The sequence below is a fragment of the Spea bombifrons genome, chromosome 2 (assembly GCF_027358695.1).
Source record: "Spea bombifrons isolate aSpeBom1 chromosome 2, aSpeBom1.2.pri, whole genome shotgun sequence".
In the NCBI taxonomy this organism is placed as follows: domain Eukaryota; kingdom Metazoa; phylum Chordata; class Amphibia; order Anura; family Pelobatidae; genus Spea; species Spea bombifrons.
Window position 1 is genome coordinate 59,296,516 of NC_071088.1, and position 26,156 is coordinate 59,322,671.

Sequence of the window (26,156 nt, forward strand, 5' to 3'; positions counted from 1 at the left end):
GGCTTTAATCGGCTGAAAAAGGAGCACAAAGACCATGAACCTCCAAAACCTATGCACACAAACATTTTGCTGCAGTATTCATAATCCAGAACCGTACCTGATCTCCCCAATAACAACAATAATTTTATGGTGTCTATAGGCCTTGCTAGGCTGACAATTTAATTCTATTGCCCTCGGTGCAGGTGTATTACCGGTATGTTGTTTCACAAGTGGACATCATTTATTAGTGAGCCTGATACAACCGTACAAGGTGCTTACCATCTACTGCCTGCAGCACAGGAATATACAGAGGTGATAAAAGGCTCTAGTTTTAAAGAATCACGTCTCCATTAAGGTGTTCCTTCATTACTCTACTTCTGTTCCCTTAAAACTTACCTATAGAGGATACGGCTTGCGTTCCACTGAGGATTTACACCATGCACAGAGGAACGAGAATCGGGGAGGGTCTCTCCAACATGGTATATTATCAGTTGACTGGGAAGCTCACATTGGAGAAGAGTGGTAGGCAGCAGATGGTGTACTGGTGACAAGCACTAGTAACTTGATCACATTATCGACATGCCAAGATGTTACTGCCTCCCCTAAAACATTCCCTCTGGTCTCGTTATGTTATAGAGAGGAACTAGAGGGCTATGGGGAAATATAGCAGTAAATCAAACATTGCCACCTTTCACCTTATTTTTTGTCATGCAAGACAGAGCACACATACCTGAAACCAAAATGTTTACTTAACTTATGCAGGACTGGGTCATTTTTCCAATTAATACCGAGTAATTATTACTGAAAATTTTAGGTGTAAAATGTTAATCTTATTACTATCACCACAGTGAACCATGGAGAGCTCCTAGAAATTTACTATGAACAAGTTTACTTCTCATGCGTACAAGTACAGACAATAATGCATCTTTTACACATTTGTAGCTTTTTAAAGATTCTGTGTTTTTACATGATTAAGGAATATTGTGACAGACCTGCTAGTGTTTTTCTGTCTTACAGGAACAGACCTGTTGGACCACATTGCAGTGGATAAATGCTACTACTGAACATTTGTTAATCAATACAGATTACAAACTGGATAACTGACAGGTTACACCGGGTGAGGTGTCCATTATAATCACCATACCAATTTTAGATTGGGTTTCGTCCAATTGTAGACCTGACCCTAAAGATTTGGATGAAATCCGGGTACACAGGATGACTACCACCATAACTTCAACGATACTGTAACTTACCTTCGTTTAAAGATGTCTTCTCAGAGGGTAAACGTAAACCTCTACGTGAACTTTCACAAACGACCTTACAGCCCTTTAGACAACATTTTATTTACCATGAACTAAAAACACTACATTAGCACTTTACAACAATCCCATGCCATCTACCATTTGAAGAAGTTGGCTCTCAAAACCCACCCCGGACACTCTTAATATCCCTCATCTACCAATCATTGGCCATGGATCAAGCACCTACGATTCCGTATTATCTTAAAATGTGGAAGTGAGATCCGACTCTTGATTTAATGGTAGAAAATATTATTGCTAACACAAAAAAGCTCTATAAGTATTAGTATTCAAGAATCCTTTAAGGTGCTTATGAGATGGTATAGAGTTCCCACATTGATAGTGATTTTTACCCCCACCTCTCGGAGCAGTGCTGGAGGTGAAGAGTCGAAAGAGGAGACTACTCACACGTCTGTGCCAATGCTGTCTACCCGCACCATTCCGGTCCTGCATTGTAGCCATCATTAGGGCGAGATGACCCAGACTTCCCAAATAAATCTGAGGCAGCTCTCCTACATTATATGTCCTGTTCACTCACCTTCTATGGAAAAATCACTCACTATACATTTTCTGAACACGGGGAAAGACTTAGAAGGCCTGACCACTCTGATCCTTCATGACTTGGTTTCATAAAGTTCTATAGAAGACCTAACTCATTTGCAGGAAATGGGCCTGGACACGATCTCAGATGGATGCCTTCAGTTTTCTCATCTGGTATAGAGTAAGATGCCCATCCTCTCTCAGACACTCAGTAACAGAGCCTGACCTCCAACTCACCCTACATGGTTCTAAATGACTAACATTACACACATATTCAACATATTTAAGCTGTACCACATCGAACAGTATCTGTTAATTCCTTTATGCTGATTTATGATGTTAAGGTTGCTTGCCCGCCAACCGCAGTTCTAGTTCTTTTATTGCATTCTATAGAATAGGTTATCCGCAACCACACAATAACGCTGGCCTTTATAGTTTTTTCTTTACAAAATGTATCATATGCCTGCTGTACATGCAAAACTTAAAACAATTTATGCCATAGACATTCTCATCTTTTGTATCCTCAATAAACTTTGGGGGGAAAAAAAATCAATAAAGAGAACAACTGAAAGTCATAAGTTAGGGGTAGTTTCAGTAAAAATCAAATATGGGGATTGCATCAGTAGTCACAATAATATACAAAATGAACCCATTTTATAGTGTATAATAACTCTTTGGGTAACCATATTTGCTGATCATCACACATCCAGCGTAAAGTAAACCGCTCTTCATATATCCTGCTGACTCTGTGCCTGGCACATGGAGTATTCATTGGTATGGCATGGCATAGCTGACTCAGTGACACAATATGGCTTCCCATTACCTTTATAAACATCAACATAGCAGAAACAGATGGAGAGAGTTCACTGCCAAATAGGGGGCACGAGAGGTGAAAGCCACAGCACCATCCTTGTGCACAGTAGAGTATCTAAGTCCCAAAACAGGGAAATGATATACTGTAGCTGGTATCTCAGAAATGATACAGATGGTATCAAGATAGAGTGTAACCTCATCACCTGTTGTCTCTGTAAGTCAAATTGTTATGTTACATACTACTTGTTATGTCCTGTCTACCCATTGTACAGCGCTATGGAATTTGATGGCGCTATATAAAATAAATAATAATAATCCGAAATAAAATGGCTGAAGCACATTGCTGTGCATTCTACTGCCCTGTTTATACATCAGCAATATAGTTATCAAACATTTGTTCAAACAAGACTTTACTGAAATGTAAGACATAAGTATAAAAACTATATTATATTATATATATATATATATATATATATATATATATTACAGACCATAGTGAAAGTAGATCTTAGATAATTGATGTGGCAGATATCACTATTCAAAAGGTATCTGGTTCTTAAAGGTGATGTCTGGTAAAATTCAGTGAAACGTAATGGCAAGTGTCTTCAGCAAAATTATATTCACATTGGGTTGAATTGGTCATCTTGTTCATATCTGAGCCTTAGTTAAATTCAATTTTGTTTATTTCAATGTAAAGCACTATTTTATCTCGTGGAAAGTGAGATCTGTGGTACAGTGGTGACAGAACTAGCATATATAATCAGTTTCATGCCCTCATGCTATACCCTTTCTCCTGATCCCACCTTTACAATGGCCGAACCCATCGAGGATAGGAACTTCATCTACAGGAGAGCAATAACTTAATGGGTGGATGATAGCTGTTGACATAGTAAACAAATACTGTTGGTTTTTGATCTACAAACACACACACACACATATAAAAAGTACAGATGTGTACTATAATTATTATAATTCTCTTTTATTTATACAGTCCCAACAATTTATGCAGCACTTATGCATGACAAAACGACAATTGACAGGCTTAGTGTAAAGTGGGCCCTTCAAGGTTACATTCTGGAACCTATGATAAAACATTACCTATTTACTTCTGAAATGCCTCTTATAGTCACAGATCACTCACCAGTAGGTGCACCATGTCCCGGTTTCTCCAGGGCTAATTCTGAGCCAAACTTAATGACTGTAGGGCACAGCTTCATGTGCCTTCTCTCACTGCTGCACAGAGTAAAGTGTCTGGACCCTCTCAACTCCCCCACATAAGTGTCACACCACAGTGCCGTCCTGTACCCACCCCCACTGATGGACAGTCACCCGGCTTGGGAACCTTTAATCCCCCCCTGAGGAATTATGGGAAAAGGCTGGCAGGTCACCAAAGCAGGATTAGAGAAGATGCAGCATCTTCACTCTGTGAACATACATGCATCTTTGCTGCAATATTTCTTGCAGCCACCTGAGGGAGCACTTTCACCATAAAGAAATGAAAAACGCTCATATCCTTCGTCCATTATGACAAGTGCAGCTGCCCAGTGCATCATCAGTGCAGATGTCAAACCTGCCATTTCCATCAATCCTATGGTAAAATAAAATAATACCCCAATCAACTACAAGATAACTTCCAAAAAAAACGTTATATAAAATACTCACAAGTGAAGCACTATATTTTAACAGAATCTCATTGGTTATCTAAGGGAGCATCTGCACAGATTCTATAGTTATAGAGGTTTCATACGTGAAACAGACAATTACACTGTGTCACCAACAAATTCAAGCTTATGTACAAATGGGAAAGATTGGGAACATACATTTGTCACCACTCACAAATCCTCTAGAACAGATGACTAAATTATTTCACAGATTGGGTCCCTACTCATCTAGCACAAACATACTCAAATGTGTCAGCTGAATGTTGGAGGGACTGTGGTGAAGAGGGTTCACTTTTACACGTGTGATGGCACTGCCTTAAGCTATACAAATTGTTGCTACAGATACTTCAGGATGATGGGACGGGTTGTTTCCGTCCATACTCCTGTAGAAATGAACAACTCCATCGGAGTTCAAGGAGTGTATAAACATTATAGAATTCACCTGGACTATGGAACAAATCTCACATGCATGTCCCATGTATACGAGTCAACTTGGGCTACATGGAGGTAATGCAAGTTGGGGAAACCTGATGATATGCGGCTAATAAACATATATTTACTGGCACGTGAACCATTTCATGTCTGTACCACTCAAGAAAGCAGTGATGGGAGTATTAGTATTTCTATCACTTTTACCAGAATTATTGATTTTTATGTGTATGGTATACATTTTATATCTTCGGTCTAGAATTTTTTTTTTCAAGCATTGTGTTTGCTTATCAGATTTGCCAGGTCAGGTGCCAGTGGATAGAAGTTTATTATAACCTTAGTTGTATTTGGATATTGCACAATAGGAGGGTTTATGTATCCACATACTGACATGTATTTGTAGTTTGGACCAAAATTCCAAGAACGTGGATTCTCTGTCAGATTCTTTTACTGTTCTTATTGATGCAATTGGAAATCCAATTAAATAAAATACATAAAAAAAAATTCCAGTAAAGTATGCTTACAATAAGCATGTCATACAGCAACGGTACTATATATATATATATATATTTATTATTATTATTATTATTATTTTTTTTATATATTATTTTTTTCTGTTGGTCATTAACTGAATAAAGCAGTGCTCCTCAACCCTCTCCTCAAAGCACACCCAACAGTACATGATTTAGGTATTACTCAGGCGTGTCTAAGGAGTTGCACAATTAAAACACAAAAACACCTTAGACACACCTGAGTAATACCTAAATCATGGGCTGTTAGGTATGCCTTGAGGAGAGGGTTGAGGAGCACTGGAATAAAGCACATCATTTATTTATTCTTCAGGAAATGCACAGTACAACTTTAAACATGATGCCCGTATTGTGTGTATTTTTTTTTTTTAATTTGCCAAAACTTTTGTTAACCTATGATTGGATCACACATACACTATAACCCTATACAAGCACAACATTTTAGTAGTGAGATGTCTGACCTAATAAACCTAGCCGAATATTCCTGCAGATATATTAACAAAGCTAGGCTACACCGCAACAATCCTGACCGCCAGGTATATGTGGCCTTCCCGGTAAACTCTCATGTTTCATGTGCTTATTTAATCACATAAATCATTATTTTAGTGCTGGAACTGTATAAAAGGCATTAACCCTTGGTTGCAACAAAGGGTTTTGTGGCAAAGGTTTGGCATGTAATTCACTAAGGGATAGACTTTCCAGTGTGAATGTGAACTCAAACAATTGAAGGCACAGCTAAATGGACAAACACAACTGAATTATTAATTATTAATTAGCCTGCTAGTAATACCACCTCCATCTCACTCTATCTTCAGCATCGCTTCATTCACCCTTCCCCAACACCTCATGATTTCACATTTCTATATTACTCACTTTAACCCCTTAAGGACAATGGGCAGTCCCTAAACCCATTGAAAACAATGCATTTTGAGCCCGTACATGTAAGGGCTTTGTCATTAAGGGGTTAATATCCTTTCATTTTATATTTTGTTTTAAATTACACATACTGTCCTGGCATACTGAGGTCACACATGCATAGGATAGGTAGACAAACAACACCATAATAATTATTAATCTTTATACATCAGCTGTGTATGAAATACAAATATTTCTGATGTGCCACAAATCCAATCCAATCCGAGGCATACTCTGACCTAGACCAACCAGGCTTAGGGAGGCAGGTACGGAAGCAGATTGCTTTATATGACAGTCCGCTTGAAGAGATCTCTCTGATTTCCCTTGTAACTTGCCCAGTTACACTGATGAATTCTGTGCCTAGCTAGCCCAACTATACTCCACACCATGCATCATTCTGAAATGGAGTGTAGCTTTTCTGGACTAGGCTTAGGGCAGGGGCTAACCAAAATACATTACTGGACTCAACCCTTAATAATGTATAGGAGACCCCACAACTTTTTTAACTTGCTTTCCACATATCCATACATGTAATCTTACCTTTTCTGTCGTCCTTTCCTGGTCCTCATATACAAATCCTATGGTTCCACTTGCTTCTCCTGCTGAAAGTAAAGCAGCATCAGTAGTGGAAGAGGAACGAGGTCGGCCCTGATGATGGTGCAGCACTGCAGCCAGTCCACCATCTAATGGAGAAGGACGGCGTGGAAGGTGGGGGCTTCCTCCTCTAATCTGTGTATGATGTTGGTGGTGCGCAGTATCCCCTGGGCCACTTTTGCTCCGACGGCCACTACCATGTTGACCTGATCCTCTCTTGACAGAGGGTCGGGATCGTATTTGCTGCAGTACACGGTTGAAGGCAGTGGGACGAGCAGGTAAGTCATGCAAGGAGACAGCATATGATACCCTGTGCATTTCTGGGGAGCGCTCCTTTTCATCTGCAGAGTCGTGGTCAGAGGAAGAAAGGGGGGCAGTGGGTGCTTGAGGGGTTGAAGGGCCAGGGGTAGAACAGAGGGCCACAGGCTCTGATGATGTCTGGTGATCTCGTTCTCTGGATCGCCTGCGACTGTGGAAGAGATGCTTCAGTCCATGTCCAAACATAGAACCTTCCGAAAGCTGCTGTATCTTCTGAATATGAAGGACAAGACAATGTGAGATGCACTTAATATCTGTCTCTCTACTTATCTATACAACAATGTAAAACGTAAGTTCACAATAACAATTTAAGCAAATTGCTTATGTAGACAATTCAGAGTATCATGGCATAAATACATTCTACTAGTACAGCAGCAGTGCAAGCCTTTTCCTAAGACACGCAAACAAAATGCTAGCAAATAGTGGGCTGCTCACCATTTGTGACAGGAGGCATGTTAACCCACAAAGGAATAAGACAGACAGACAGACAGAACCGAAGCCAAGTAGCAAATGCAATGCTTTAGCGGTATAAAAACCAACAGAAAGCTTTTATAAGGGTAACGTTTTCTCACAAGGTTGAACATTGCTACAAGTTTAATTGCAGGTATAGCCCTGCAACAATACCCCACCTGCGTTTTAACCCCTTAATCTCCATAATACTTGCAGCCTGTCCGCTCTGAAATCCTTAGCCCTTAGTGTTCACAACTGCAGAAGGCAACTGCAGAAGACACATCACTTCCATGAAAAATTCACAGCCTTCCAAGTCAGCTATCAGGTTCCCTAACTAGTTTCTAAGCTGTTTCTGTGATACGCATAGCGGTAGAGAGATGTAATGAAAATGGATCACATATTAAAAGAAGGCTCCACAGAAATGGACCACCAACATGTCAATATCTCCATATTAAGAGGAGAATGAAGTCAATTAAAGGTACTACTGGTACTTCCCCAGTGCTACTATTCCCCAGCATTTTGGGATTTAATTAAAAGTCATGGGTTTTGCCGTGAATATCACACAGTTAAAAACAAGCTAGACTCATCCCAGAGTGAAACTGAGTATCTGAAATCTGTTGTATATACATGCCTGAGTATGGTTGGCTGCTCAGATCTAACTGAACTGTATAAAGGGTCATATTACTAATGAACCCGGGTAAAGTATCTGAAGCCCTCAGATGTTGTTTGGCAAATGAGTCTTGGAAAGACCTGGCTTGTCACATTGTGGGGGTGAAATTATTATTATTATTACAAAGTTAAATTGCATTTGCTTAATCTCCCTATTCCCATTATGGCTACATGAACTCAGTACACAGCAATTGTCTCACTTGAGAGTGAAAGTGGACCGCAATGGTTCAGGAAGAAGGAGGTGATGGAATACCGGAAAGCGGAGGGGGGATGACGTGTGTATGTTTGTGAGGAACAGATTATGAGAGAACGTGTTTGACAGTAGTATCCCGTTAATAGAAAAAGATACAGAGGAGAAGCAGGGAAGCTAAAGAGTAAAACTAAATAATTCTGTCTGTATGATATGACAAGAGAGGAAAGGAAATGTTATGTCCAAAACAAATACAGGAAGGGTGTGCATGCTGGGCCAGTCCCAGACCAATTGGCACCCCAGGAAAGAATACTGCTGTCAGAATCCCCACAGCTTTACATATACGTGTATGTATTTATATTTTAGATAACAATACTTTTCATTTTTATGGCAAACAAAAGTTATAACAATTCCTGAACTCTGCATGCACTGAAAAAATATACTTGGCAATATACTACACCAACACCATACCAATCAAGTGTTATGAATAAAGTTTCAAAAGTGTATCCTACAGATATATGATATATATATATATATAAACGTATGACATATTATTTGTGTGGATGTGCTAAAATGTAAAAAAGCATCAGTCTTATGGTATGAAATACCCTTGGTAGTGAATGGGGTTGACAGACACTAAACATTGAACAATCACTTAAGAAACCAAGTATGACCAGAATATTACTTTGTGTTTTTTTAGATTATTATATCTAATGGTGACTAATTCAGTGTAACTCTCTCATTGGCAGAACATGTCTGATCACACATATGAAAGGCTTGTGAACATGGGAAATGTCGACCGTAGAAACACAGAATTTGATGTAAGATGTAAAGGGTCATCTAGCCCCTTTAGCCATCTATTCTGGTAATGATGAGTGGGGCTTAAAGTCATGGTGCAAGCATAGTGTATTTGCTGCAATGTGATACTGGAGAAGGGTGAGGGGATGAGGAGAGGACAGAACAAGGAGGAGAGGGGAGAATAGAGGAAGGGAAAGCAAAGGGGAAGGTGAAGGGAGGAGAATGGAGAAAGAAAGTAAGAAAAGGAGGGGGAGGGGAGAAAAGAAAGCTGATTTTGGCACGCCATTCTAATAACAAGCCCATATCCTAGCTAGGTGTAAGTTACAGGATTTGATCAGCCTGGGTCTGCATTCATGACGAGTAGTTTTTGTACTAAGGTACCCGCCATGAAAGGATCTCAGCGACAAAACTCTTCATTTACACTCTAGTGCGCCAGACATCCTCCTAAACAAGAAACGCATATGGAAGTACTTTTTAAGTGCTTTAATATGTATTCATTATACCTACTTTTAGGAGATTGTGCAGCTTCAGAGCTGCAGTGGGGAGCCTCCCCCAAAGGCTGATGTTTGACACCATAGATGAAAATCAATGGGGGTGCTTTCTGTGCATATGAGGTCTCCTTCCTTATGCTTGTCCCAGAACACTCGCCGTGCCACCACTGGAGCTGACTGTCGACTAATATATTACATGACAGGATCGCCTGTGTGGCAAACAGCTAGGGGATGGTGAAAGAAGGCACAGCATATGGGGGAATTTCTGCAGACATCTTCCATGCATTTGCAAAGGGAACACCGTGAACATTTAAAGGGACCACTCATATGATGACAGAAGTAGTCCTTAGTCAGGGGTAATAGCTGAGTTAAATAAAACTAAAATAGATATGCTTTGCTTACCCTGATGACTCTGAACTGATTCTGATTGAAGGAGATTCTGAAAGTGGTAACCACAATTTAATATAGAGAAGTCGGCATGTTCATTATACAGCTATACACTTAGACCAAACATTAAGAGTGCTCTCCAAACCCTGACTGGCCATCTGAATTACCAGGCAGGTCTGCAGCTACTCTCTACAATAACTATATTTTATTATTTTTTAAGCCATCTGAATCACCAGGCAGCTCTGCGGAAGTGGTTTCTTTCTGCAGTAAGTATATTTTATTATTTTTAGCTTAATGCATATGTAAGTACTTACAAAATACTTTCATATGCATTGTTTGTTATGGGAGCACCCTGGGACCCTCAAAACATATTTTACAAGTGCTGCAAGACTTCACGTATACTTTTAAATGTACACTTAATATACTGTTCACAAACCTAATGGACCTATTTACATAAATGGCTTTTATATGGCCTATAACCATGTGAACATCTTAAATATTATATTATTGTTTTCATTTTCTAATATTTTAAGGGAACCTTTTTGATTCGATTTGAGATTCAATTTGAATTCATATTTTCGATACAGATTGGATTCAACCAAAAATGTGAGATTCGCAGGGCCCTGGTACAATTTTCTTACGTTAATCGTCTGTCTACCAGTCTTTAAAATTAAATCATGCCCTCTAGTTCCGGTACCACTTTATTGGTAAAACCTTTTAGTTCTTTTGGACTTTATTTAATAAATCGACATGACTGGATGTTTCCAATATTTTCGGTTTATCTAGGATGTACATATTATGGTTTTCTTTTTTGTTACAACATTTTAGTGACCCTTTTTGAATTCTCTCTATATTACTTATGTCCTTCTTAAGCCATGGTCTTTGGGACTGAACATCCCTTTTCCGACTACTGGAATACCATACATTTTCCCTTATGTTCTATTTTCCTGTCATTTTTCCTGTTTTTTTTTTTTAACATTGGGGGACAAATGTAGTATTTGAGCACATGGAATGTAATCTGAACCCTGGCCTATAGCCCACATCTGACATCTGCAGAATTCCAGATGGACAACACTGCTCATGAGTATACTCATCAGTGGTATCCATTTACTGTGGCTGGAAGGATCTTTTATGTTGGTATAATATTCCCTGGAGGGAGTCTGATTTATCACTAGTTAAGTCACTCAATATTTTTATAACCCACTCCCATGGAATAGCAACCTGGTGAAAGAGATTTACTTCTGAATAAAAGGAATTGTATAGGAAAGGCTGTTCTATGTAGCCCCACACTGACCACATCTAACCCAGTGAGAGCAAAAAAGTGCAGATGTGACTCTTGTCACCTGCCTCATCCCATTCCTATTTCATGTACTGGCCAAAGTCTCCTGAGCAAACCGTAATGGTCAAATCTGGTCGTAACTGAAATCACAACAAATTATCAAAGGATATTTTTAAAAATTAGCAATCAAGAAGCTAAAAAAAGGCATAACATATAGTATTTTCTTTCAGACTGTATACATGATGGACACTTAACACAAAATAACTTTTGGTGAGTACCATTGAGTTTAACTTCTGCACCTGGTCTCCAACAACAATAATTACTCTGGGAATGGATTAGGAGATTACCAGCTAATCAGACCTGTGTAGTAATCTTGGCAATTTAGTGAACAAAACCTTAAATTAAATTGCTAGAGACATAAATCTAGTCTTAAATTCCATAATCTTAAATCTTCATATTCAGTGCCCATATTTCTAGAACATCGGCCCACTCCAAAACTCTCACACCAAACGCAGACAGCCAAAATGTGTTCTTTTCCAGTGTCTCTATGGGAACAGTTACAGAGTCAAGCAAGTTAAACATTTCCACCCTCTGATGTTTTGGGTGAGTGTATTATAACGAAGGTGGCAGAGAAGATCGCGTCCTGAAGTCTGTATCTTTGATGACTCATTTTTCAATAAATAAGGCAATATTTCATGGTACACGATTTCTGTGTATTAATCAACATGAGCAATAACTGGTGGTTATATGTTATTAACATAGTAGATACTGTATCTGTCCCCGTGGCGGCGGCGGAGGACCCCGTGGCGGCGGGGGAGGACCCCGCGGCGGCGGCGGCGGAGGAGGACCCGGCGGCGGCGGCAGCGGCGGCGCCCCCTGGAGTGTGGCGCCCTGTGCGGTCGCACAGGTCGCACACCCCAAAGGCCGGCCCTGGAAACAGGACCGTGGGGGGGCCGTCACTCTGAGACTCTGGGACTGCAGCTTCTCTTAAATATGTTAAAGCATGCATATTAAAGTACTTTAATATGCATTTTGTGTTAGTCTGCTTCATTTGGATACCAGTCTGTTTAACTATGTAGATGATACATGTTTTAGCTACAAAAACAAATCAAATATATAACACACGGGTAAATCAACATCAAAACAAGCAAAGGCTAAAAATACACTGCTGAATGTACTTTGGCTGCAATGAGCTTCTGCTGTGGCATGATGTGTGCTAATGTCAATTTGAAATATTACCTTGATCTGATTAAACACAGAAGTATGTATGTGGAAAGAGCACAAACTGAATTGTGATTGTAAAGTACACACAGTACGTGCATTTGAGCAGCAAGGGACAGTTTTTGAATGTGTGTTCTGAGAGTTTAACTGGTAAGATGTAAGTATGATTTTAGCATGTAATTTGAATGTTCTGCAAAAGTCCGGATTTAAAATGGGTCACCAAATCAAGTCCACTAGTTCTAAGGGAATACAAAATACCTGACAATAACATCTCACAATTATGAAACCCCTCCAAATTTAAGCCCCCCCCAGAAATATAAGCTTAAGGCAATTAATGTGATTAATGTCAATTTTGATATCCCCTCAAATAAGAATTTTTTCTATGTAGACAGGTGGTAAATGGGATGGATTAGGCTTATAAATGGGAATTTTCCTTGGACACGGACTATTACAAATGATTTGGTTTTCTAAAGCTAAATAGAACAGAAATAACAGGAAAACAAAGGAGATTATTGGAGGTCCCTGTGTAGCAGTAGCAGAATTAAGACATGTATTCTCAGTCTGCATTTGACTAAGATGAACAAAACATTGTGGTGCCAGTACACCTGTACAGGTTACTTATTTAATCACAAAAAGTGCATAATTTTTATGGGTTTTTTTTCCACAAAAAAAAAAAGCACCAAATTATCTACTTGTATTTAAGTAAGAAAATTGACACATGAGACTGCAACAAATACTGTACATACCTTGGGCAAGCAAAGTAAGAGAAATGTACTAAGGCATGACAGCCATACCCTGGAGCTCTCCCTACTCTGAGGGGTGGCTTTGCAAGGGGCCAGGATAGCCACACACATGGGCGATGTAAGTGACATGATGGGGAGAGCTAGCCCCAGATTGCCTGGAATTATACAGGAGTGGAATTTAGTCAGGGAGTGGGCGTTGCTTAACTTCATTCCCACACCCCAAAAAAGTGCGGAGTGACCCAAAGACCCAGGGAAGCAGTGCTTCTTGAGAGTTGCCAGCTATGATGACAGCTTGATAAGTATGTATTCCATTAAGAAACCTCCTTTGTGTATTTATGTTAATCCAATATGGAGATTAGAAGAGAAGGTCCCTACTAGTTCTGTACCAATATGTCTCAAGATACGTCAATGTTACTGTCTATCTTAAATTGTCTTTAATTAGTTTCTCTGGTTTTAATTGCAGTTGCTCTACAGAATCTGCTGGCGCCATATAATAAATGTAATGTGCAGGTCAAAATGCTTTAGTGATGAGCAAAGCTCAATGGCACATTGGTTTGGTTACCCTTATTCCCCAGAAAGGCTCAATCAATTTGGTCCATACGCTTCATAGAACAACACACACATTCTGAATAAATCTTACCTTGATAGGAACTACACTCATGCTAGTATAATTTTGTTTCATGATCGGTACTGTGCCTTCAACTTCTATCCTATATGAAACCATTTCATGACATATTGGCATATTTAGCGGATATATATGGTAGGATTGCTTTTTGTATGTCGAAGAGCAAACTTGTCTTTAAAAAAACAAGCCTTCAACGGAATATGATATTAAGGACCATATAATTACCTTAAGGTCTGGTGGCTTGCTCCGGATAAAGGCTGGGGGTCCCTGGCTGACTGTTGCCCCTGTGGAACCAACATCTCCAGGCACTGGGCTATCAGAAATTCGTACTTCCATAGTTGAGATTGGTAAAGGAGCATCATGCGCACCCTCTTCGTCAGGGTGTAATTCGTCCGACTTACAGCGCTTCATGTACCCAGGGAGCGAACTGGACAGAGGTACACACAGAGGGAGCAGAGAAGCAGGAAAAGGGCAAGAGGGGCAGAACAGGGCGAGGATGAGTGGACAGGGAAGGATATGGAAAAGGACAGGCAGGGTGATTGGTATAAGGTCAAAACAAACAGGGAGTCAAAGGGTACCATTCATAGAAATGTAATATACATTCATACCAATGTAACCTTCACCAACTCATTTCTGAAACTACCACAATACAGACATTTCAATATTACTGATGTATAACCTACACACCATGAGACACGCTTAATAGCCATGTCAGTAATGCAAACAACATACGTGATTTAGGTTTTGATGACTGGCATCCACGAAACCCATACAGTGCAGCCATACATCCTCACGCTGCTCAGTTTACACGTAACGATACATGCATTATCCACCCTGATACACAACGTATGCAGTTTACAACTACAGACATAGTACACAATGCTCACTCATACAATGCAGAGACCAGCATCCATACTATGGCCCCACACACACGCTCAGAGGTAGATCAGGAAAGGCTGGGGTGTAAGGCTGAAAGAATGGAGCTTCTTTATTCCATTGTTACTGAGGCCCCTAAAGCTCCCGTTGTCCGGGGCCCCGGTTCCGCTATCCGCACTTCTCCCTGCAGAGTCTGGGGTGACTAGCGGTCAACCTACCCTGACACTTAACGACATTGCTCTCAACCAACAGCCGGAGACAACATCGTTCGTCTCAGCCAATGAGAGGAGAAGGCGGGTCTAAAGACGTTTTCAAGGTTGGTTGTAGTGCAGGGAGCTGTCACAGAAGGTGGTGCTGCAGGGGTTTTCGTGTGTGAAAAGTGTGCTTTGCTGCAGTTGCAGGGCTATGTCAGGGGCCCGCGCCCCAAACCTACTAATAGGCGTTCTGCACTTAATCTATTGTGAGAAGCGACTAACTACTTAAGACAGCAGCTTGTACACGTTCCAGCATTTCACAGGCATTACTCTCCCCCTCATGTTCTTACACCCGTATTTGTCACCAATAACAGAATTGCTGCCAAATAAATCGAAACAATTTCCAAACAACCCTGCTAAGCCAAAAAAAAAATATCTAATTAGTGTGTAGTTCTTTTGTGAAACAGATGTCTTATATAATACCAGGAATCTAAATCACATCAATGTTTGGTGTGACCACCCTTTATCTTCAGAACATCCATTGTTCTAGGTGCACTTGTGCGAAGTCAGGGATTTTGTGGACATTTGAGGTGTGTGACTAAACAATCATACCAAACAGGTGCTGTTAGATATTTACGTTTGTCTTAAATATCTAGACTTTTTACGTGACTAAAGAGCAATCAAGACCACAGCTTCTAAGTCTTCTTAAATAGGTTTATTTGTTAGAACAAAGTGATATACATACAACACTAATTAAAGACAGATGGTGGTTGTAGGTACTGTAGGCTCTGTATTCTTGACAAGATGGAGGAGAAAGAGACCTCGCCCGTGAGTTTTTATATCCCTTTACATTAACAGGGTAAACATTTTCACTATGTATGGGCAATGTGTGAATTTTAGGAATCCTTTTGGACTACACCATCATTAACCGAAACAAGGTGGGGTTACAGAGACAGTTTACCATCAAAACTAATACACCATGCCAATTCTGAGCACAGCAACAAGGCACTAGGTAGTTATACTGCATAGGTAAGGTGTCTCCCAGGCAGAAATTTCAAAGAACTGTAGACATAGTGGTCAGCCAAGGAAACTTGTGCGGCAGATGAATGACACTTCACAATCGGAAGATGTCCAGCTGTGGAAACAGCTCAGCATTGGCGGAGGACAGAGAGACATTGGTACACCCATATACTGTATGGAGATGTCATTATTACATTTGCGCATTCAGCAATGTCGTGTTACATTACATTCTTGTTTCTGTCTTCAAGAATTTTGTAGTGGCGTAGGGGGTCGATTGGCTCCCGGGCCAGCCCGCCCTGGGATGGACAGCCTCAAGACCAGCCCAAGGGCAGATAGCCTATACGGAAATTTCCTGGTAGGCCAGTCAGTAAAAACAATTTTAAAATATAATAAAAACACAGAAAATGGATATTCTTTATTTATTCAGCTTTTGTGCACTAATACTCCCATCAAAGTGAATGTAGTAGGGGTAAAAATGATGTCATACATGTAGAGATTAATTTTCTACCTTGACCTTTTTTTTTCCCCTTTAGCATAATTCTGGAACTATTAATGTGTGCGTTCCCTGTCATAGTTTATGTACCGTCACAGGTTGCGTGTGCATTCTACATGTATCTACAAACACATATCTTCCGTATGTTTATTAAGAAGGGTGGAAGCTTTTAAGAAAACTATTTACTTTTAATGTGATGCATGGCTGGTCCTAAACTAGGAACTTATAAATAGCTTAGTTTGTCCTGGAAAAATAGGTTTTCCTAGTTAAAGTGTAAGCTGTTTCTAAGGATACCACAAGAATGTAACTATAGCAAAACTATAAAATTTACCTTGTCTCTCATGGAGAAAAAACATGTTCTGGCCCCCAGCATTCTAACCGCTTAAAAACAGGCATGTGAATCAGACTTAGAAAACGGGACAGAGTTTTTTGGTCCCAAAGTGAGAGTATCTGTCGAAAAGATACTCACTTGGTGGTGTGAAGCAAGCATGTCAAGTTGTATTGATATTTCTGCATAAAAACTTAAGGACCAGTAACTGCTAATGACAAGATGTCAATATGTGGTAACAATAAAATATCACGCCGAATATAAATTGTGTAATTATGAAATATTTAAAGCAGAAAGATTTATATCCTTAAGAACACAGTTGACTGCCTTATGTCACGGTTTCGTGGTTGTTGTACAGTAACCGACTAAACAAGCATTTATGCATTTCTGTGTAGGATGTCGGAAACAGTCCACGAGGGTCATAATCCTACCAGAGTATTTATCTAATTGATCTGTAATTATCAAATTACGTTTGTGAGTCACCAAGTAGTTTTCAAACCATTAAGTTGAAAAACTGTTTTTTCTAGCTTACCCAATAACTGGATTCAGAAAGCCATTAACTGAGTTCTGATAATAGGCAACTTGGGCATTTCTATCAATCATAGATGCAAGTTCTTCCATTAGAGGTCCACCAAATATATGTTTCTTGTAGAATAGCAGGAATGCAGTATGCTTTTTTTTTTGCCCTATTCCAATTTGATAATGGCATGCAGTTGGCCTTTTTGTCTGGGAAGGATGAAAACATTATTGGTCTCTGGGATTTAGAACAATAGAATCCACAATGCCATTCCTGACTGTGACCTTTTCATACTTGGCAAACGTGAGCATTCAGCAGTCTGTTCTCGAGTGTGCATGATACAGAGAGGAATCATCTGTGATGGCTTTTTCTCTTTGTTTGTAACTCAGACCACATGTCCTCTGTTTGAGTGAATTTTAATAATGAGTCATACACTCTAACTAGGCCAAAAGTCTTCTGGACGTAAAAAGATTATTGGTTTATTTATGAACAGGTACATTTTTCCTTTTTTAAATAAGTTGGCTGCTCAAACTAGTTGCATTTGGTATTATGGTATGCACCTCCTGCATCCATTTCCCCATTTTACTTAATAGATAATTAAAGTGTGTGTGACTTCCCCAAATCCAAAAGGTCAGTACATTCGATACACATATCTAGTGGTCACTAAGAGATTAAAATAGGTATGTTATATGCATAATAAACCTACCTTAGGTGTATACCACTGTGAGCAGCCATAGAACGGAAAGTCTGGGTACTTTCATATGCATTCTTTAATTATAAGAAAAGAAAAATACAATGTTTACTGTGTTACAAAGTTCACGCTCAAAGCAGCCAATTGCTTCTTGCGGATGCGCATGGGGCTCTCATTAGACCCCCTTGTAAATCTCATGCAAGCTAGCACTGGAGCTGGCTGAAGGGGAGTACTGGCATGTGTGTATTGCTGAGGATGAAGCAAGGAGATGGGGGTTGGGGAAGAACACCACATGGATAGGAAGGATTCTCATGAATCCTTCAGTGTATTTGGATGCAAAAATAAAAAGTGACACCCAGCTATCATATGTCTTAAAACGGAAGAAGGTGGCCTTGTCCGATGAATCATGTTTTATTTTACATCACATGGAAGGCTGCGTGCATCACCTGGAAAACATATGGCACCAGAAGGCATTGATGGAGGCCCCACCTCACACCTCTTACATAGAAATATGTCAGAAGACAGGAAAGCGACGGAAGGGCAGGCAAAGGAGGTTGAAAGGGGAAAAAGACAGAAATGAAATGGGCTGGGATATGACAGCATGTGTGGGGGTACCATGATGTACGAAGTTATTTATTAATAGGCTACTACATGCCACAGTGTTTTAAATTCTAGTAAGGTGATGTTTAAAAGAAAACAGTAGAAAAGGAAATGATAACAAACCCATGCAAAGTGTACTTCAGTATGCACTTAACTTAAATATATGGTTAGACTATGCCGCTAACAAATACTACCAATCATCAACAAAAGCTTCCAAGCATTTCATACTAAAAAAAATACTGAAGATACCTGAACATTTAGATAATTGGGTTCTAAAAATACTACCATTTAGACAACAGGAACTGGGTAGCTCGATAAATACATTTGTTTAGTTTCTGTTTAGCATTTCTTTTGTTTGTATGTTGCATCATTATTTTTGTTGTGACTGCTCATTCAAATGTACAACTCCCAGCATTTTGAGACTAGCAGAAATTCCCAGAACCCTGCCACCCAAAGGGGCTTTTGTACAATGCTGACATGTCCTCTGTATAGGACCGCATTCCACTTAGACAAAACATTAAAATATGTATTTTTTTGCTATATTTTTTTGTGCCATTATACCTTGTGATATAGCCTATGTATATGCATAGCTTGAGTTGGCTTTAATGTGAACAAAATAGGCAAGTGTTAAAGTAGATGGCAAAAGTATGTAAATTGGCCAGGCTACTGAAAAAATATACCTGACCCTCAAAGGGGATAAATGTGAAATGAAACGTAATCATTTTAACAGGCATGTTGTCATGGCATTAGGCTTACAGGTGCATGGATTCATGGCCAATTAAAATAACAGATGTATGCTATTAACATGGATTAAAACCCAGTCCCCCCACCTTGAAAAGGATTACGGTAAGTATTGATACATGCATAAAGGGTTACATCCCTAAGAAGAATGAGAAACTCAGAGGTGAAGAACCTACTCTGCGCTCCAGCTGACCCCGAGAGGCATAGCAGTTTAGTGATCTGTGTAATTTGTGTTTTAGTTATAGAAGCTTTGGAATCTTTCCACTCCCAGAAAAAAAAAAGTTAATGCAATACTAAATTGTTGTAACTAAATGCAATGTTATAAATTACTTTCTTAGCCACTTGTCAGGACTCTTTGGAGTCGTAGGGTCCTGCCATGAGGACTGTGCTGTCCTGCCGCCTCTTGACAGGTCTGTAATGTCAGAAGCCTCCCACAACTTATTACCTCCTCATCTGTCTTGTTACCACAGTAGGCCACGTTTAGGTCTACCAGGCATGTGTGATTGCACATATGATATTAATGCCCCTTTGCTGACTTTTCGACCTGCACTTCCTATTTAAGCGTTTGGACATCAGCTCCAACTTGGCCTTCATTTGTGTGACTTTGTGCACACTTACAGTAGCTTCCCTGTTTGACTCATTACCTGACATGGCCTGTTCTAACCTTGCTTGTTATTTGATTTGGTTTGGCGCTCCTCATCCATTCAAATATGCGTTATGCGGGGCCAGCTCACCCTTGTTGCTGGATAAACTTGCTCCTTTGAATAGTGAGGAGATAGAGCACAAGCAACAACTCTTCCATTAAGTGAATAGTATCCAGTCTGAAGTTATAGACTGTTATAGCCAATAAAAAAAGTACATAAAGTATCCTTTCGGGCTATAAATGCTTCCTTAAATCCTTGTTATTCCAGGTAGTTTAAGGTATTGGTCCAAAATGTTTATTGTAGCCTAGAGGCCAACTGCCTCTTGCTACCCATTGGCAGTATAGTGGCAATCCAGTACAGGTCAAATTTAAGGCTAAAAAATGAACAATTGTCTGTATAAAGTCAGGATTTATTGCTGACTGAATCACCTTTGTTCAGATATTTTACTGTAAGCTCTTCAGGTCAAGGATGGCTTTTATTAATGTATTCATATATGATCATAATGTTTGTACATCTACTGTACTTATTATACAACTGCACTTTTTGTACCACCACTTAGTTATATTTATAACAAAACTCAGTTTTTATCTAACTGTCCTTGCAGAAGAAGTTTGGGTTGTAACTTGAAGGGGACACTGAAAAAGTAGGAAGAGTTCCCATGGCAATAACATGCAGTATGTCATTCTATGGCAGTGTGGATGCGAAACAGCCATGTGAGAAATCAGGGTGTCGGGGAGAGTGGGAGGAGAGGATAACAGGATAGAGTCTGTGGGTGGAAGTAAAGAAATAAACTGTATTGGCATTAAGAATGATGCGCTGGCCACTGGTCTGTATCCAGAGACTAGTCAACCAGCAAATCAGATGATATTTTATTCAGGAAGTTAACCCTTACAGTACATCAGGAAGGTTCATACCCACTCGTTTCACGTCTATATATATATATATATATACCGTATTGGCCCGAATATAGGCCGCACTTTTTTCCCCCACTTTAAGTCTTTAAAGTGGGGGTGCGGCCTATATTCGGGGTCCCGGGCGCCGGGCAGGCAGCGGGGTTAGGATACAGATCCCCTGCAGCGGTGCAGGGGACCTGCATCCTACTCTCTGATACACTCAGACAGCCTCCCGTGCCAGCACTTCCCACGGGGGGGAGTACCGGCACGGGAGGTTGTCTAAGCGCATCGCATGGACGTTCATCCGCAGCGGCGATGCGCCGTTGCTGGTGAACGTGCGCACGATGCATTCTAACCCCCCCGACTTACCAGGGCAGACTCCCGGGTGTCTTGCAGGGCCGGCGGAAGACATCTACGCAATACGCGTATACAACTTCCGGTGCCGGCACTTCCGCTGAGTGCCGGTACCGGGAGTTGTATACACGATGTGCATAGATGTCCCCCTCCGGCCCCGTAAGACACCCGGGAGTCTGCTCTGGTAAGTCGGGGGGGGGACAGAGTGGCAGCGTATCTCGAGGGGGGGGAGGACAGAGTGGCAGCGTATCTCGAGGGGGGGGGGGACAGAGTGGCAGCGTATCTCGAGGGGGGGGAGGACAGAGTGGCAGCGTATCTCGGGGAGGGGGGGAGGACAGAGTGGCAGCGTATCTCGGGGAGGGGGGGAGGACAGAGTGGCAGGGTATCTCGGGGGGGAGAGGACAGAGTGGCAGGATGTTTTTTGGTGCTTTTTTTAAAGAAAAAAACTTTTTCTTTAAAAAAGCACCAAACTTTTAGGGTGCGGCCTATATACGGGGGCGGCCTATATCCGAGCCAATACGGTATATATATATATTGTGATCCTGCTCCCACACAGGGTACCTAACAGCACGGTCCTCTAGGATATTAAAGCCACAGTCTCGGTGAGGTAATCAACCCCAATTTATTTGTAATTCACATACGTAGATATTAACAGGATTATACAGAACACAAATTCCCTATAAACAAAAGCCTACTTACTAACATAGAAGTCCCTCACAAATCAGGGTCTAAGCTAAACAGAACATAATCTCACCAACCTTTCTGATGGTTTCTTTTGTACATAGCAAGCCCTGCTGCTTCCAAACAAACTCTCTCTCTCTCCCTGTCCAACAGGTCAGGCTTTATTGCAGTCAGCGCAGCTAATTACTTGCAGCTGACCAGTGCATTGGAATCAGCCTAAACTCCGGGACTGGATCCTGTGTCAGTCCAGGTGTATGTAAATTGCGGGGTGGAGCACTAGCCCGCCCTACCCTATGTATGCTCCAGGGGCCCATATAGAAACATATTAAAATCTAGCGCAACACATACTCCCCCTGGGGTTATATATCATACAAAACCCTGCAAAATCGAGGGGGGAATGTATATGCCATCCGCAACAACAGCCTGCTACAATATATATATTTCAATTGAATGTGCCATAATATATCTTGTATCCAAGAAGGGCAGCAGTATGTTTGCATTAAGAATTCCGGTAGAGGTGTTATGTGAACGGCAAACATTTGTGTGACAGCTATATGGGACATTCTCTAGGTCTTCTGTCTTTCATGTTAATACAAAGTATCCAAACTTACCTTGATAAAACATGGCATCAATGTTTAAAAGGGTAATGGATGCCTCCCAATTTACAGTTACAACATCCCAAAGATTTAGACGGGAATTAAACCCTAGCCAAGATTTCAATGTGACTTATTTCCCTTTTCATTAGAAAATTCCAAGCAAGGGGCAGTTGTAAAAGTAAAAAATGGTCTGAGAATGAAGATCAACCCTGGTACTTTAAGGCCTAAATGACATGTGCAGCTCCGCCCTATGGTCAGTCTAGACCTGGTAAAAGGGTTGCTGTAGACTTGAAATATCTGACCTATCTTTACGACCAATATTTACTTGGTTGATTTTTGCAGTATTTATGTTATCTATCAGTAAGCAGGGCAGTTTAATTACTCTCAACACAGATGCCAATATGAATTTGTTTTTCAGTGTGAGGGACCTACCTTATTGCATAGCCCAATAGGGGAATAGAAGGGGAGCAGATGATGCTGAACACAAGCTGTTCCTCATGTAGCAGGCCCACTGTGAGTGGTGTCGTGGTGTGTCACCATCGCTAGCTGGAGTGGTGTGTCACCATCGCTAGCTGGAGTGATCTCCTGTCTATGGCCTACAAGGGATTTGCTCTGAGTGGTGTGGGTATGCCTACACGCACACAGAAGATGGAGTGCCACAAAATTACCAGAGGCCCCAGAATCCAGAAACGCCTCTGTATAGATGGAACCAGTAGACCATGGTAAATGAACCAGAACAGTTATGCTGTTTCCGTTGAGGTCAGGAGATATATCCAATATGCCTATGGCAAGTCCCCTGATCCTGCTTAGGTGAGGCTGTTTCCTGGCTTGTTAGAATAAAACCTCACAACATGTTCCATCTGGCCGCAATACATACACAGGGCCTGTTGCCTTCTTCTGGCTGTTCTTGTTCTGTATCGGCTCCTCTGTGTCAGCCTGTGTAGCAGGGGGTATAAACTGAGGAACCCAAGGTATAGTGGGCCTTCATCCTCTTTCTCTGGGAGTTTGCCTTTCTCTCTGTGCCTGCCGTTCTCTGAGACAAAGGTCTATCTGGGCCACATAGGCGATTACCTCCTCTAGATCTGTTGGCAGGTCTCTTGCTGTAATCTCATCCTTTAATCTGTCAGAGAGTCCAATCAGAAAGGCCACCACAAGAGCCTCGTTAGTCCAATTGCCTTCAGCCATAAGGGTCCTACACTCGCAGATGTCCCGATGTCTCGGCTCCCGGCACCAGCGAGCGGACTGCTGTCCGCGGACGCTGGATACCCGAGACTCCGTCCCCGGAGCTCCTTTACCGGCAGGCAGAGACTCTTGTGTGTACCAGTTCGGCTTGTCTGACTTCCCGCTTTGTGTCTCGACCCTCTGGCTTGTACGACTACCTGACCCGTGTACCGATTTGGCTTCCGTCGGTGCTAACCCCTTCAGTTCTGGCCTGCCTGTGGGTTTCGTCTGGAGCATCCTTCATCTTGTCATTCACTCAGTACCTATATCTACCTGCCCGCACTTGGCCTCCTTGCTGTTGGGATCCTCTAAGTCCTGGTGGTCTGCTACTAAGGGATCCTCTCTTGGTATCAGTAGACTGGGCAGAAGAACTTCCACGGTGAGTGCCGTTGTGGGGGTGGTCATGACACCAAGAGGGTCGGGGAACTCTGTCAGATCATGAACAAGGAGGATGAGGTCTTCCTCCCAAGGAGTTCAAAAACAAAACATATGGCTGCCACAAAATCAGAATATGAGAGTACAGGCGGAGTGTTTCAATCCCATAGGGAAGAAGCCTAAGCCAGCTCCTTGTCTGTAAGAAGGGAGATGACATAACACACATGCATTCTGTGGGAAACAAAAAAGGAGTCAATTTGGAATGGATCTCACACTGATTCAGGAAACCACAATAGCCTGCAGGGTCACCAGCATAACTTGAAGGCTGTGGCAAGTGGATACTGGCATGGGCCACAGGAGCTGAGCTGGAGCCACCGTGGTGCCTGTTGCACTGAGTCGGTGCACTGCAACAGGGTCTGGTGTGCTTGGGCACAATGGCCTGTACCATGATCCGATTCATTGCCTCACAAGTAGGCACTTGCTGTCCTATTGAAGTTATTGAGTTATTTGCCCTCCAACCAGTTCCTCCTCAAGTTGAGACTTGCAAGCCAAAGTCAGGATAGTCAGGGTTAAGCCAGGTCAAACACAGGAGCAGAATTGTAATATAGTACACTGAGACAAGATACACTATAGTTACCATAGGTACGACCATCAGAGGTGAAATATAAAAGGTTCTCTGCTGGCTTGATTAGGGGCAGGGGAGAGGAAAGGCACCAAATTTGAATTCAAGTGGAGTGACGTTGCCCAAGACATGTCTGCTCCCAGCAGCCTTCTTGCATGTGCAAGACTGCAACCGGCCACTTTAGAGGGGAGACGCTGGAGTAGGAACGTTGTGGGACACAGTGCAGTGGCCTTCCCTGACGGTGTGACTGGGGTCCCTATATCATGGAACCAGTTGGGAGTCTTCCCCAACCGCTCTGTGGAGGGACCAACCGCATGGAACCGGTAGGAAGCTGACGCAGGTAGGTAACAGCTTAGATGTAATGTAAGGGAGTTTTACTTTACTGTGAGAGGTAGAGGAACATGCATTTGATACATAGTTGGAAAAGGTAAGAAAAAGGCCACATTTTTCACAATTTCAGCTACAAAAACTAAACAGAGCCAGTGCAAATGAAAAAAATAACTAAAATATTTAGGTATTTGTCCTGATTTTGGAAACACCTCAGGGTATGTGCAAGTACAGAAATAACTCATGATTTGTATTCAGCAATACCCCTTGAGTACAGCTCCACATGCATGGGTATGGCATGCTTTTCAGACATTGCAGAGTCAAAAATAGAACGTACACATTGCAAATTTTCAACTTGGAATTTTCATAGATCACTCTGCTAGGTCTATGTCTCATTTAAGACACAATAGAGGTCCCATATTTCAATTTAAACCCATAAGACTTTATATTTCCTAAACGCACACCCCTTGAAGATTTCAAAGACACTCCACTTACTCTAGATAGCCCACTGCAACCACAAATCTAACAGGAACACAGATGTTGGAGTTTTTTTGTGCTCTACCATTTATCTTTAAGGCACTTATCTTATCTTATCTTTAGGGCTGAATGATTATCTTATCTTTAGGGCTGAATGCTTCACATCAGGCTACCTAAAACAAGAAATAAAACACAAAAAATAATCTCACACACATAGCACATAGTTACCACATTTGTGTAGTATGCCAGCGTAACGTGGTCACAAAAGACATTATGAGAGTGCAAAGTAGTTTCAATATAGTTGATTGAGGAAGGTACAGCTTATGCCCACAAACCAAAATAACTCCAACAAGCTATGTTCCCTAAAAGCACCTCACCTGAGGATTTTAAGGACACCCCACATACCTTTCTTGGTGGCCCAACACAAACACAAATCTAATGGGAACACAGATTTTGGAGGGTTCTTTCTACCTCATCACATTTTGGCATGGGTGCTTAATGCTGGCCTACCTGTGACAGGAAAACAAAAATAATCTTCTACTGGTGACATAGCACATTTCTAAAATAATATGTCAG

The 26,156-nt window shown here is 41.3% G+C and overlaps 2 protein-coding genes across 2 annotated transcripts in view; both read right to left on the reverse strand.

Annotated features, from left to right (window-relative positions):
- The window catches only part of TMCC2 (transmembrane and coiled-coil domain family 2), a 31,214-nt gene extending 16,342 nt beyond the window's left edge, over window positions 1-14,872 (reverse strand). The window contains exons 1-2 of the mRNA XM_053454382.1: window positions 14,156-14,872; window positions 6,706-7,290 (exon numbers count right to left, since the gene is read on the reverse strand). Coding sequence (XP_053310357.1) covers window positions 6,706-7,290; window positions 14,156-14,341 — 771 coding nt within the window. The 5' untranslated portion in view covers window positions 14,342-14,872. The remainder of the gene's footprint in view (window positions 1-6,705; window positions 7,291-14,155) is intronic.
- LOC128472511 (complement receptor type 1-like) overlaps window positions 1-26,156 on the reverse strand; it is a 198,225-nt gene that overhangs the window by 70,541 nt on the left and 101,528 nt on the right. The gene's annotated exons all lie outside the window — the stretch shown is intronic.